At 39.9% G+C, this 12,943-nt stretch overlaps 1 protein-coding gene across 2 annotated transcripts in view; it reads left to right on the top strand.

Moving 5' to 3' along the window:
- Positions 1–209: 209 nt before the first annotated feature.
- Positions 210–12,943, top strand: part of CCDC68 (coiled-coil domain containing 68) — a 34,241-nt gene continuing 21,507 nt past the window's right edge. Inside the window, exons 1-6 of one of the 2 annotated variants that reach the window (XM_079109032.1) lie at positions 210–398; positions 1,553–1,639; positions 4,434–4,574; positions 6,137–6,262; positions 7,679–7,807; positions 12,588–12,670. In XM_079109032.1, the coding sequence (XP_078965158.1) occupies positions 282–398; positions 1,553–1,639; positions 4,434–4,574; positions 6,137–6,262; positions 7,679–7,807; positions 12,588–12,670 (683 nt within the window). In that variant the 5' untranslated portion in view covers positions 210–281. The remainder of the gene's footprint in view (positions 399–1,552; positions 1,640–4,433; positions 4,575–6,136; positions 6,263–7,678; positions 7,808–12,587; positions 12,671–12,943) is intronic. The other variant, XM_079109031.1, reaches the window with a different exon arrangement.

Genomic DNA, 12,943 nt, shown 5'->3' with positions numbered 1-12,943 from the left:
TTCTTGCTTAACAGTAATTTTAAGATGAGGCTAAAGAAAAAGAAATTTCACATTTTCCCATCTCAGATTATTTAATTTTTAAAATTTTAATTATGATTGTTTTGGATTATCTTGCTTCCATATTCAATTTTAATGGATATCTATAGATACTGAGTACTTATAATTTTTGTCTACTTTTGATTATAGTGAACTTCTGTAAGTTTGTGAATCATACAATCATAAATCAGGAAACACTGTTTTGCTAATAAGCTCATTTATGGTTTCTTAAAGCCGAGTTCACAATGACAACAATAACTGTGACCACAGAAGTCCCCCCAAAGGGAAAGATGGACAATCATTCTGCCTCGTATGAATCTACATCAGCTCACATTATTGAAGAGACTGAATATGTGAAAAAGGTATTTGGGTGCCGGAAGTCATTTGCAGGATACGATTTTTTAAGATAAATTCTAGTATGGATTGGTGGGCTTTATTTTTCCCCATGGAAAATATAAAAGAAACAAATCTAGTCTGGCAAAGGACGGCCTTGGCAGCTGAGATTTGAACACACGGTTAGTGATTTCTTTTGAGGATATGAACCTGATCCTACACTTGGAGTAAAATGATTTTCTTTCCCCAGTAAAACTGAGTGATGGGCCAGGAGGGTTCAGAACACCTATCAGCACTTAATTTGCCCCATGCTATTCTCTGCTGGATTTCCTACTGTTTTATAACCTTTCCCGGTGGTTTCATGAGTGCTGGTACTGTGTTCCCAAGTAGATGTTTATGTTTCCTGCTGAGCGTCTCTCTCTTTACCTGGCTCCTCTTCACAGTTCGGGGCAGTCACTGCTAATGACTACACATTGGCACTCCTTCATTAAAAATGTGAGGTCTTACAAGAATCCAAGATGATAAGGGCTAACAAAAGAGATATTCATATTAACTGTTTCTTAGAACAGATGGATAAACTCTGATGTGGATAGTTCATAACTTGTTTAGATCAACTAATTAAATCATCTTTGAGTCTCTTGCAAGTCCATCGGTCATCACGACATGGGGCTTCAATTTTGTACATAAATTTATATTAATTTCTTTTAGATGATTATTCTGTAGTAATTACTTAATAGCAATTATTTCATACTAATTACTGGGTAGTAATTATTTTGTAGTAATTACTGGATAGTAATTATTTTGTAGTAATTACTAAATAGTAATTGCTTTGTAGTAATTATTAAACAGTAAATTACTACTAAATTACTATGTAGATAAAATAAAACCAAGTAGATAATATTAAGTACTAATTACTAAATAAATATTTTGTAGTATAATATTAATTTAGCTTATCAGGTTTTTTAGTCTGAATGAAAAATATATTTAAGGGCCAAATTGTTATTTCAGCAATCTAAATAGTAACAGCCTAAATGCAAGTTAAGTTGATGTTTAAATATGACATCAGCATCTATATGTTACTTTCTAGAAAAATGAGGTATTCTATAGCTGGTATAGATTTTTTTTAAAAAGAGTATTGGGCATTAAATGCCTTTGCAAAAAATAATTCTTTTTCTTCCTCTAGATTCGAACTACTTTGGAAAAGATCAGAAATCAAATGTTTAAAGATGAAGTAGGACCTAACAGTACAAATCACAAACTGGAGGCAAAGGTAATGAATTTATCAAAATTTACTACTTGCATTCTTTCAGAAAATTAGCAAAAAGCCATATTGGTCTTATTTAAGCAAATTTTCTGGTAATTATTTTTCTTTGAAGCTTCGAAGGTAAAATATTTCATGTGTATCTAAAGATATTAATGGCCCAATGTGTGGAATCTTTGCCCACCAGTAAGCAGAGCACATTGGAATGGACAGGCCTTGTTGGAATATTTTAATTGGAGCTAATTTACCTGATGTATATGGGAAGATGTTGGCACAGGAAGGATACCTGGCAGCAACATTTCCCAATGACAGACTAAGATATAAGCTTGTGGGCTCACATGGGCCACACAGTGAACACACAGTTGAAGACATTAGGCTTGGGTTGAGTGAGGATCTTGCCAGCCAACACCTTCCATTTCAAGACCAACCTCGTGTACCTAAGGTAGAACAATTTGCACTTCACCTAATCTGGATTGTGCCAGGCTAACCACCTCTAAGCCAGTATACCTCATGAATGTCACCCACAGTGTGGTCACAGAGTACACCATCAGAACAGAGGGTGTGATGTATAATAGAGTCCCCTTCATCATCCTCAGCCTTCCAAGCTGATACAGTTAGCCCCAATTATTTTCTTAAATTAAGTGGTCTGAAACTGGGGTGGGGGACTGTATGCTTGGGGATGATGGGGAATATCAAAATCAGTTTGGCCATGTTGAGTTGGCTGACCTCCATGGAGTAGGCAGCTGGACACATGATTCTGGAGTTGAGGGTAGCAGTCTGGGCACTGGGTCCACGTTACAGGGTAGAGATTGGGGTCACCATTAGTGGTACTTAAAGTTCTAAAACTGGAAGAGATTCCCAGGCAGGTGACTATAAATAGAAACAGGAGACAATCTAACGACTGCATCTTGAGCTTCCAAAGTTTAGATGTCAGGAAGAGGCACCATCACAGGAGGCTGAGACAAGAAGCTGGTGAGTGAGCGGGAAGAGCAGCCCTGGAAATGGAGTCACTGAGGGCAAGTGTGGAAGTGATTTCAGAAAGGAGGGCTCGCTCTGTCCAATGTTGTTCATGGTCAAGTAAATTGAGGACTGGCCATTGTAAATAGCAAGATGGAGCTGTTGGTGGCCTTGGTGGACATAGCTTCTTATGAAGACATGGGCTGCCTTATCAAATCCAGAAGCTCAGCAGAATAACTGAGCACCAAAATATCAGCTACCTGGCCCTGCTGCTCCGAGTACAGGCTCAGTCTTAGTGGCAGTAGCATCTCCAGGAACTTGTTAGGTATGCAGCTGCAGCCCAGGCTTCCTTATTTCAGGACCTGTGTCCCTAACCAGATCCTTCACCAACTGATCCTTCTCAAACGTTAAAGTCTGAAAAGCACTGATCTATGTCCTCTATAGCCTTGTATCATTGCTAATAATCTACCTTCCAGAGGAGTTTTCTGCCAAATATTCAATAACAAATTTTAAAAGAAAATAATTCCTACTTATATATGGATGGTGAGCGTATACACTGGGATTGGGATGTAACAGACAAAACTAGCAGAGTTCTGGTAAGGGCAGGTATAATCTCTCTGCACTGTATTCTTTTGGGGCTTTATTTTTGTAAATATAGTCAGTATATGTAGTGGAAAGAAGAAAGGCTTAGTTGTGAAGCAAACTCACATTCTAGTTCTGGTTGTAGTAGTTCTGGTTGTAGTAGTTACCTTACACATAACCTTGGGCTTGTTAAACTCTCACCTTCAGGTTCCTCATCTGTATGAAGGCCTTAATTCTTCTAGTATTTTGAGTATTCAGACAATGACAATGGAGTGTATAGAAAACATTAAAAAAAAATACCTGGCACATAATATGTGCTTAGCAAATTGAGTATTTGTATAATTGAGTATTTGTATAATTTGTTTCCATCCTCCTTGAAATAAATTTAAAGAGCACAGGATGGATATCAAGAGGTTGTACTGTGAGTTCTTACACTTGCTATGTAACTTGGATTCTGGTCCTTGGATTCTGTAAAATTGATGGCAGTAAAAATTGGCAGTGTGCTGATTTTCTTTCTACCTCTAGGTGTTCAAGATTCCAGGTGAGATTTGTGCTCCAAGTATAGTTTCAGTGAGCTACAGTTTACATAGAGTTATAATGGCAGTGGCACCCCATTCTGATATCTCTGATTGGAAATTTAATATGAGATATAATTTAATTACAATGAAACATTGAATATTACGTATTATAGCTAATAGATCCAATTATTTTAGTATGTAATGCAGTATAACCAAAATATATTTATCCCCATAACTTAGATAAGAAATCTGGTCTTGTGGATATTTTAGGAGATATTATCTCCTAAAATGCATTTAACAGTATGTTTGAAACCATAGGAAATATAAAAGGCATAAGTCATGTTGTTCTACCTCATTTATTGTAAGAATTTGTTCAAATTTGAGCAAATGTAGAGGCCAGCCTGGTGCTGTAGGGCACGCCTGTAATCCCAGCAACTTGGGAGGCTGAGACAGGAGGATTGAAAGTTTGAATTCAGCCTTAGTGATTCAGTGAGGCCCTGAGCAACTCAGCAAGGCCCTCAACAACTAAATGAGACACTCTCCCAAAATAAAAAATATAAAGGGCGGGAATGTGGCTCACTGGTAAAGTGCCCTGGGTTCAATCTCCTATACAAAAAGAAAAAAGAAAAAAAAAAAAAAAGTAGAGGCCAGCTGCTTTGATCTTTGTCATGCTGAGTGATAATCATTGTCCAAGTTCGTGAGGAAAGGAGTCATCAGCTCAGTGATATCAGGTTTGTCTATTTCAGCCTTGTGGAAACTTTCAAAATGGCCCCGACTCTGAAGTAGACCCCTCTTGCTGCAGTTTGGATTTGCTCATGGAAAAACTGAGAGGAAAGGACCTGCAGCTCTTAGAAGTGAACAAACAGAATGAAGTATTGAAAATCAAGGTATGACCATTAGGAGAAATTTCAAATCTCACATTTTGAGCTTTGGAGCCGACAGGTGGTTTGCATCCGTGGATTTGTGCAGGCTGAGTGACATCCACACACATCCACAGGTCCACACGTGAGCTCACACATGTACAGAAGCACTTCTCTATTTCACAAATTAAGTCTCACTTTGGTTTACTTTGAGGATTATTATTATTTATTTATTTATTTATTTATTTATTTTGCGGTGCTGGGGATCGGACCCAGGGCCTGTGCTTGTAAGGCAAGCATTTTGCCAACAGAGCTATCTCCCCAGCCCTTGAGGATTATTTTTATTATTGAAGAAATCTTACAGAAGTTCAGTGGGTACAAAGTTTCAGTTATGAAAGATGAGTAAGTCCTGAAGGCTTGCTTTGGATATTGAGCTTACAGTTAACCATGCTGTACTTATGCTTCCAAATTCAGGAGGCTGGGTCTCATGCTAAGTGTTCTTTACCATAATACATTTAAAAAGCATTTGTATATTTAGTAAACATTAACTATAGCATTCATAGTCAAATGTCTCACTATTGATTTAATGGGTCCATTGTTGAATGCTTTGTTTTCTTTGGGGGACCTTATTTTATATTCAGTCCTGCAGTGAATATTCTAGTAGATAGTCCTTGCAGCCATCTTTATTTCTGTTGGCACAAAAAGACTGGGCTAGATGCAAACCTCATGAATCATCTCAGTTGTTTATTCAGGAACAAAGTTTCACACTGGGACAGGGGATGTAGGGATGAAATGGTGCTGGTGGACCCACTTTCCTGGTGAAAAATGAGCCACTGAACAGAGAAAGGGACTGGGTTTATATAAGTTATTTTGAGGGGTGGTCTAATGAATATATGAGTTTTCTTGGGCACTCAGGAATTTGAAGTTTTTTGGGTTGGGGAGTCTGTGGGCAGCATCTAGAGAGGATTTACTTTGAAGGAAATTAATGCCTCCTAGAGGCTCTTACTTTTGGGGTGATAAAACCCCCTCCCCATCTGCAGCCAGCACCTGGGACACATTTGCCGTGGGAGACGAAGGCTGTCAGTGCATGGCCTTTTTTTCACTCCCTTTTCCCAGGACACATTATCTTGGGGATTTTTTTCATTTTCCCTATCTATTTGTTTCCCTATTTAAGGCTTTGAAGGAGTCACAATACTTAAATTTTGTTGCCCAAATACTTCTATTTCAGGAAGCTACACCTTTTAGTATGGTTATCAGCCATCAGTGCCAACAGTGCCAACATGCACTTCGGCGTGTATGCTGATGGGACCTAGTGGAGCTCTTTGAAGGGCGCCGTCTCTCCACGCCAGGTGTCCATCCAGCACCTAGAGCTCTGTTTTGACTTGGCCGAGACAGATGTGCCTCCATTCCCTGACCCACTAAGCAGACATTTTCCTTTACTGAGTAATAGCATCCTTTCTCCCATCCATTGTCTATGAGGGTGCAAATGGTATAGTTATGGCCCATGTTTTTAATTGCCCATCAAAATGTTCTGCCTTTAACCCTTTTTCCTGGAAATGTCAAAACATGCAGAGGGACCTTTTTTCTAGCTGGAAGCCTCCAGAGAAGCAGGAGCAGCAGCTCTGAGAAATGTGGCCCAGAAATTATTTGAAAACTACCAAACACAGTCTGAAGACGTGAGAAAGAAGCATGAAGACAGTAAACACTTGCTCCAGGTACCAACTCTCGGTTTGACCCTGGGAGCCAACCCCACGCAGGCCAGTCCAGACCCTCTTCCTGGGGGAGTTAGATGTGGAACAAGCCAGCACTAATGATCTGGCAGTGCAGAGGCAGAATAGCCATCTTTGTGCTGATTGCCTCACCTCTGCTAAGCCCACCCCAGTGTGGCTGAGCTGCTGTGTTGCCTGCCATTCTTGCCCAGCGCCCCCTGCACAGCACAGGTGCAGGAGGCAGGGCCATCCTGCCAGGAGATCCGGGCTGGCTGGTGCCTCCTCTTCCCTGCCTTTAATGAGACGGTCCAGAGTCATTTCTTTTTCTCTGGACTTGGGTTTTCTTGTCTCTAGAAGGAAAAAGTTGGGCCAGATAAATGGATGGAAGTTTTTTTCTTTGCTTTTATATCAGAAGTATGTGTGCTGAGGCTGATAAATGTCTGAAAAATGTTCTGGGATTGGAGGTGAGAACATGTGTGTGTGTGTGTTTGTGTGTGTGTGTGTGTGTTTGCTGAAACTCAAAATATAAAACATAGGGTGGGGCGCCTGGGTCTCTGCCAGGTCGGGCCTAAGGAAGGTCCCCTTGGGAGCACAGTAGGAAATCCACGGCTAGGTGATGCCCCTCCTGCTTCAGGCCATGGTGCTGATGGCCACAAACATATCTGTGTGCAGAGTGGTGTGAAGAACATAAGCAGAATGAAATGGCCTGACTGGCTCATGTGTCTGGGAGGTGCACTGTGTGAGCAGTGGGACCTTCAGTGACAGGACATGCATGTCCTCGTGATGGGACATCAGCCTCACCCCTGGCAGCCTGGTAGGAATGCACACCTGTAGTTCCCAAGAGCAGATTTTTTTTTTTTTTTTAACAAATCTCACGTTCTGCTAAATGCACTCACAGGTATCTATGTTCATGTCAGATAGAAGTCAAGTTGAAACACTCCCAAGTGGGCAGCCACTTGACTCTTCTCTTCTATGATCTTTCAATTCCTATAGTGTACCTGGGGAAAAAAACCCAAACACATTGGGGATTATTCTGCTTTTATGACACTTCCTAATTGAAAAGGAAACACTTTCGACTGAACACATAAGCTTCTATTTTTTATTCTAGATAATTTTTGTTAAGAAAAAGTCAGATATTTTGCTTTTCTTAAACTAGCATCTGTCTTTCTCGTACCATTTTAGGAGGTGCGTTTTGTGGTAACAAATGTCAACATTCTAGGAATCATATTTATATATTATTCTCTACTGATGTAGTATTGCATTCATCAGTATTATTTTGAAGAAAACACTGAAATCAAAAGAATAATTCTGAACAAGTGTGAGTTATTCATTTTTGTGGCTAGTTAGAAAATTCTAGAGGGACACGTTATGTATACAGTTTAATAAAAACAAAAGTCTGGTAACGTTTTTTTCTGACCAAAGGTTAAGAAGCTTGAAAAAGAACAGAAATTGAAACAACATGTTGAAAATCTGAATCAAGTCACTGACAAACTTGAAGAAAAACAAAGTCAGATTACAGAATTGGAGAACCTTCTAGAGAGAATGGAACAGGTAAGTCCCTGGATAATGAAAGGGATTATTTTCCTGACAGGGTTGGGGGAAAACAAAAGACAATAATTGAAAAAATTGGACATTAAATAAGATGACATGAAGTGAAATTTCCCCCTGTGATACCTCATCTTAGGAAGTACTCAATAATGTTCGTTTCTTTTCTGTAACGTTTAATATGATCTGTGGTGTAGTTATCGATTTACTTTGGTAAATACCATAGTGATATCATGGTCACTTTCCCTTTCTAGTAAATGCACATCTTAGAACATGGAACCAGGTCAAGTTGTGAATGGAAATAATGGAAAATGCCACAGGATCTACCTCTTAGAGTAATAACGTAGCAGCTGCTAGCTCGTGTCCTTGGTGTGTATTAGGGAGGGCAATCTTCATTTTGTCCCCTCTTGACTCCTCTGGGTTCATAAAAACTGATGGTTCCACTAGGAGAAAGAGTTCACAACAAGAAAATTCATTCTTTGGAAATTGGAACTTCCAAAAGATGGATTCAGAAAAGAGTAACAGAAGAAAGATCAGGAAAAGTTTCATTCAGTGCTCCTTTAAGTTGGTGGCACGCCAAATGCATACAAAAGGTAAACCCATAAATTAAATTATTTAGAATTTAAATAATTTTAATTATTTTAGAATTTAGAATTCAGACAACAAGGAATGTTAATTTTTAATAATAAAACAATTAGGAAATTGGCATTTCTGAAACTATATTGAGAGTAGATAAGAACCCAGGTTTGGCTTCTAGAAAGTGTCTTTACAAGTCTGCCTGGGCTATGGAATTTCAGAAATGTCACTTCAAAAACATCACATTTCATGGTATTCATACTTCTTACCAAAGAAACTTTGATTAGTTTTAAATGTTTCCCAAGAATGTAGGATTTGTGACACTGAATTTAGCTGCATTTATAATCTTAACGAAGGTCCTAAGAGGAAATCACAAAAATCACATTTCTATCATGCACTGGGTCACTGAGTGTTATTCTTAATCAAAATCATTGGACTAGAATGTCCTTAAGCAGTTGGTGTATGCAGGCATGCTAGTTTATAATTACACTATTTTGGAAAACCTGCAATATTTGGTTGAGTATTTGATAGTGTTAGAATATACCATCCTATAGTAAATCATTTAGAAACCAAGCACAATGAATGTTTTCATTGAGAAAAGGAAAACAGTTCTGGAAAGTACATAGGGTTGTTTAACCACACAACTTGATCAACCGGTTTGGAATGTAAGCTTAGACTTGCAATCATCCTATCTCAAATCTAGTAACACCGTCAGGTTAGTGGTCACTTGTCCGTGCCTGCAAATTAACAAAAGAATAGTGGGAGATAATTTCTACTTCCTAACAATTCCAGAAATTCCATACCAGATGTGAGTTATCGTACTAGATCTCAGAGTTCTGGGATGTATTTACTCAACCATTTTATTCAGTAGATTTGAGCACCTACCATGTGCTGTGCGGAGCTGGGGTGAATGTGCTTGTGAATAAATGTACACAGTCACTATTTGTGGAGATTAGAGTGTGTGTGACTGATGGTGTGGAGCTTAAGGAATCTCCCACATCTCCTGTCTCTAATTCTCCTAAGGATCTTTTGGGAGAGGCTGAAATCCCTGGTGAAGGTAGGGAGGGGAACATAATCCAAATGAAGGTTCAGTGGCTCAGATACTGGCAGGATATCTTTTGGAAGCAATGTCTTAGTCTGCTTTTAATGTCGATCCACAACTATGCTCCGCCTGTAGGAGCTTTGTGACAGAGTAAGTGGACTGGATGCCCATGGCTAAGCAAGGCTATGTGGTAACCTTCCAGAATGCTGAAGTTCACCGGCTTCTGGGTTGGAGCCTCTGGGGACCTCCGTGAGGTTGAGCTGAGTAGGGATGGAGTGGAGGAGCAAAGTAGTGGAGGGTTTTTAAAAAAACCTATTTGAAGATATTTTGTATTTGCAAATAAACAAAACTGTAAGAAGCAAAACTTGGCACCACCTTAGTTTAAGGAGATAATGAGAAGACAGGCTGAGAGGAAGTTTCTCAGGTAGGGAGTGCGTATCAGAATAAGGGGAGGAAGTCCTAAATCTTTTGTATTCATAGGAAAAAGATGCAAGTTTCAGAAGGAAGTGAAAATGAAAAAATGCTCATTCTCACAAAGGTTGATAAATATTGCCCCAGTAAAGGGCCCCCCCCCCCAGAGAAGGATTCATTTGCTACACACTTGAACAAGGTCCTGCTCCAGTAAATAGCCATTAGTGGTATGAGGTCTGGTAATGAACACATTACTTAAAACCTCCACCATCTGTCCCACTTTAATCAGGAATGCAGTGAGAATGAATTCTGCACACACAGTGATAAGCTAGCAAAGACGCCCAATAAGAGCATTTTCATATGGCACACGCTCCTTCTGCTAACAGTGCAATTCTGTTGAATCATATTTGTTTTTTAGTGTCATTGATTTAGCTCCATTAGAATTTTAGAGCTCAAAGGCACTTCTGAGACCACCTAGTTTCTCATCATCATTTTATAAATGAAAATAGCAGGAACAAGGAAGTATTCCGAAATCCTCCAGCTTCTCGTTCACAGCCCTTCCCATTACGTCCCTCCCTTTCCTTATGCTAGATAAAATGGCATTCTGTTCCTACATCAGTTAGGTGTGAACCTTGGGTCGTGAGTCAAATTGGTGTCCACTCCTCTCCTGTTGATACTGCCACCCAGAAGTGTGGCTTTGAGAATAGCGGGTGCCCTCTGTGAGGTAGTATGTCCTTTCCCAAAGCCACAGTCAGAGAAGTGCTAGCTGGTGAAATGTGACCTTCTGTGCGCCTGGGAGGGGGTGCAAAGAGCCCCAGCCAGGTGCTAGAACGCTGGCCTGGCTAGGATGTTTTCTTGGGTTGTCTGTGGACTCTTTGAACTCTTCTACTCTGGTTGTGAAAATCCATTAATCGAGAGGAAGTCCATTGGGAAGAATATTGGTAAAACACCATCCCTCTATCCTGCAGATTTAAGATGCATGATCTTTGATGGGTTTTATTGGTCATCTGAACATCATCATTAGCTTGCAAGGTGTATCTGTGATGGCTCAGAAATAATTTGAACTTAACTACAGCTACTCTGGGACGATTTCTGCAGATCAAGAATTCCACAAGAGAAATTTGAATAAATTAGCATAACTTAAAAAAATCTCGGAACTCATAGGATATGAAGTAATTGGTACCTTCAAATTTATTATATACTGAGGTCCAACTCCATGCCAGGGGAGCAGGTAGCCCTCTCACATACATTATCGCTAATCACCCCAACATTTCAGCTTAGGGAATATTATCCTCATTTTAGGGATGTTCATAAATTTTAAAATGTGACTCATACAAATATAGAATGAATACATGTCGAATGTTTTATTCAACTCATTAACTAATGAGGGAACCAGTAAGATGGTAAAGCTGATTTAAATAAAGTATTTTGAGAAACTGGCTACTTACATAGCATTTTGAAAGAAGGAAAGGAGTGTAGAATAGGGTTTTTAGGTTAGATTTTTAAAAGTGGTTAATATTCTTTGAGGCAATTAAACCATAACCTTTGGGATCATCTTTCTACCAGACAGGAACCCATACATTAACAAGCAACTTCAGAGAGTCAGAACTCTAACCAAATAACAAAGTCAGACACAGGAAAATTCTCTGAGAAAATTAAATAATTTGGGGGTCAGATTATTAAACATGACCTAATATGACATGAAAACTATGTGTAGTACATGTTGCTTTTATTTCCAAGTTTCGGTTAATTTTTCTTAACAGCAATAAGATCCAGGGAGTCTAAAACTTTGGGCCCAATTTCAAAAGTAGATCAGCCCATCTGCAGAGTCTTTCTGAGGCTTCTGCGGTGTGCACTGCCTGTGTGACACCCGTATAAAGACCATGGTGGGAAGTGATTTAAATAGCATTGTGGATATTTTCAAAACATCTCTTTCAGTCAGTTCCATCCTTATTGCCAATACCAATTCCTGCCTTTTTTCAGTTTTTTTCTGATCTCCCCCAACTTGGCAACCTAAACCAGCCAGCCCTAACTCCAAATTCCTTCTTTCAGCATGTTGCCATCGAACGTACACTGAACACAGTCATCCCAGCTTGGGTTTCCATGGACTTGTCTATTTTCCTTTGGGATGAAGATAGTTTGGTTTAATAATTAAACAACAGCATGTGGAAAGATGTTCTTTCTTAGTGTCATAGGTTTTCTGGGATCCTAATTAGGAAGCAGTTTAATTGTTTGTGGCCTTGATCCATCATTAAAAATACATTTACTACTTTGCTACTTTCCGACAGATGCCATGAGAGCAGGTAGAGGTATCAAGGTAGGTGCATTTGTGTCCTTGGGTACCAACAACTCGGCCTAATGTAGGAGAGGCAGGTGCATGATGAACACGGGATTGAGCAGACTGTGCATTTTGGGATGGGAAGGAGGACGATGGGAGAGGCCAAGCTGCAGGGGCTCCATTTCAGCAGTGGGCTAGAGGAGGAGCCAGCTTCTAGGCAGAAGGGGAGTGAGGAAAACTACTTTTGACTTCCTTGTAAAGCACTCAGGGGAATGCCCGACCAGGCTGTCTTGGGGTATCTCGTAACAGCTCTTATGAAATGAGCTCTTTAGCTCAATCTGTCTTTCTAGTATTGCAAGAGCATCTTTTGTGAACAGTTTGCAAGAACAATGCTTTACTAAACACATGCGTATGCACGCGCGCGCACACATACACACACCCACAAAAATAAACAAAAATTTTATTTTATTTTCCCCTAGGAAAAGAGAACACTGCTCGAAAGAAAACTGTCTTTGGAAACCAAGCTGCTGCAACTAGAATCCAACACTGCTTATGCTAAAAGGTTTGCAAATCGACCTGCTAAGTCAAAGCAGGTCCTGATATCTTTCCTCTCCTGTGGACAGAGGCTTTTCATCCCCAGTGAAGTGGGAGGGAGGTTGAATTCCTAGGAATAACAGCCCTACGCTTCTCTTCCTCACCCACTGAGGAATGGGGGACCTGGTGTGTTTGTGGGTGTAATCCTTCTGAATAGTGAGTGTCCCTGTTTGCTGTTGGTACTAGGGATGCTGAAGACACCCCCATTCCCCATGCTTCTGTCTGTTCAGGGATCTCTTCT

Source organism: Sciurus vulgaris (assembly GCF_902686455.1).
Source record: "Sciurus vulgaris genome assembly, chromosome: 13".
Lineage (NCBI taxonomy): Eukaryota > Metazoa > Chordata > Mammalia > Rodentia > Sciuridae > Sciurus > Sciurus vulgaris.
This window is presented reverse-complemented; position numbering and strand designations above follow the sequence as displayed.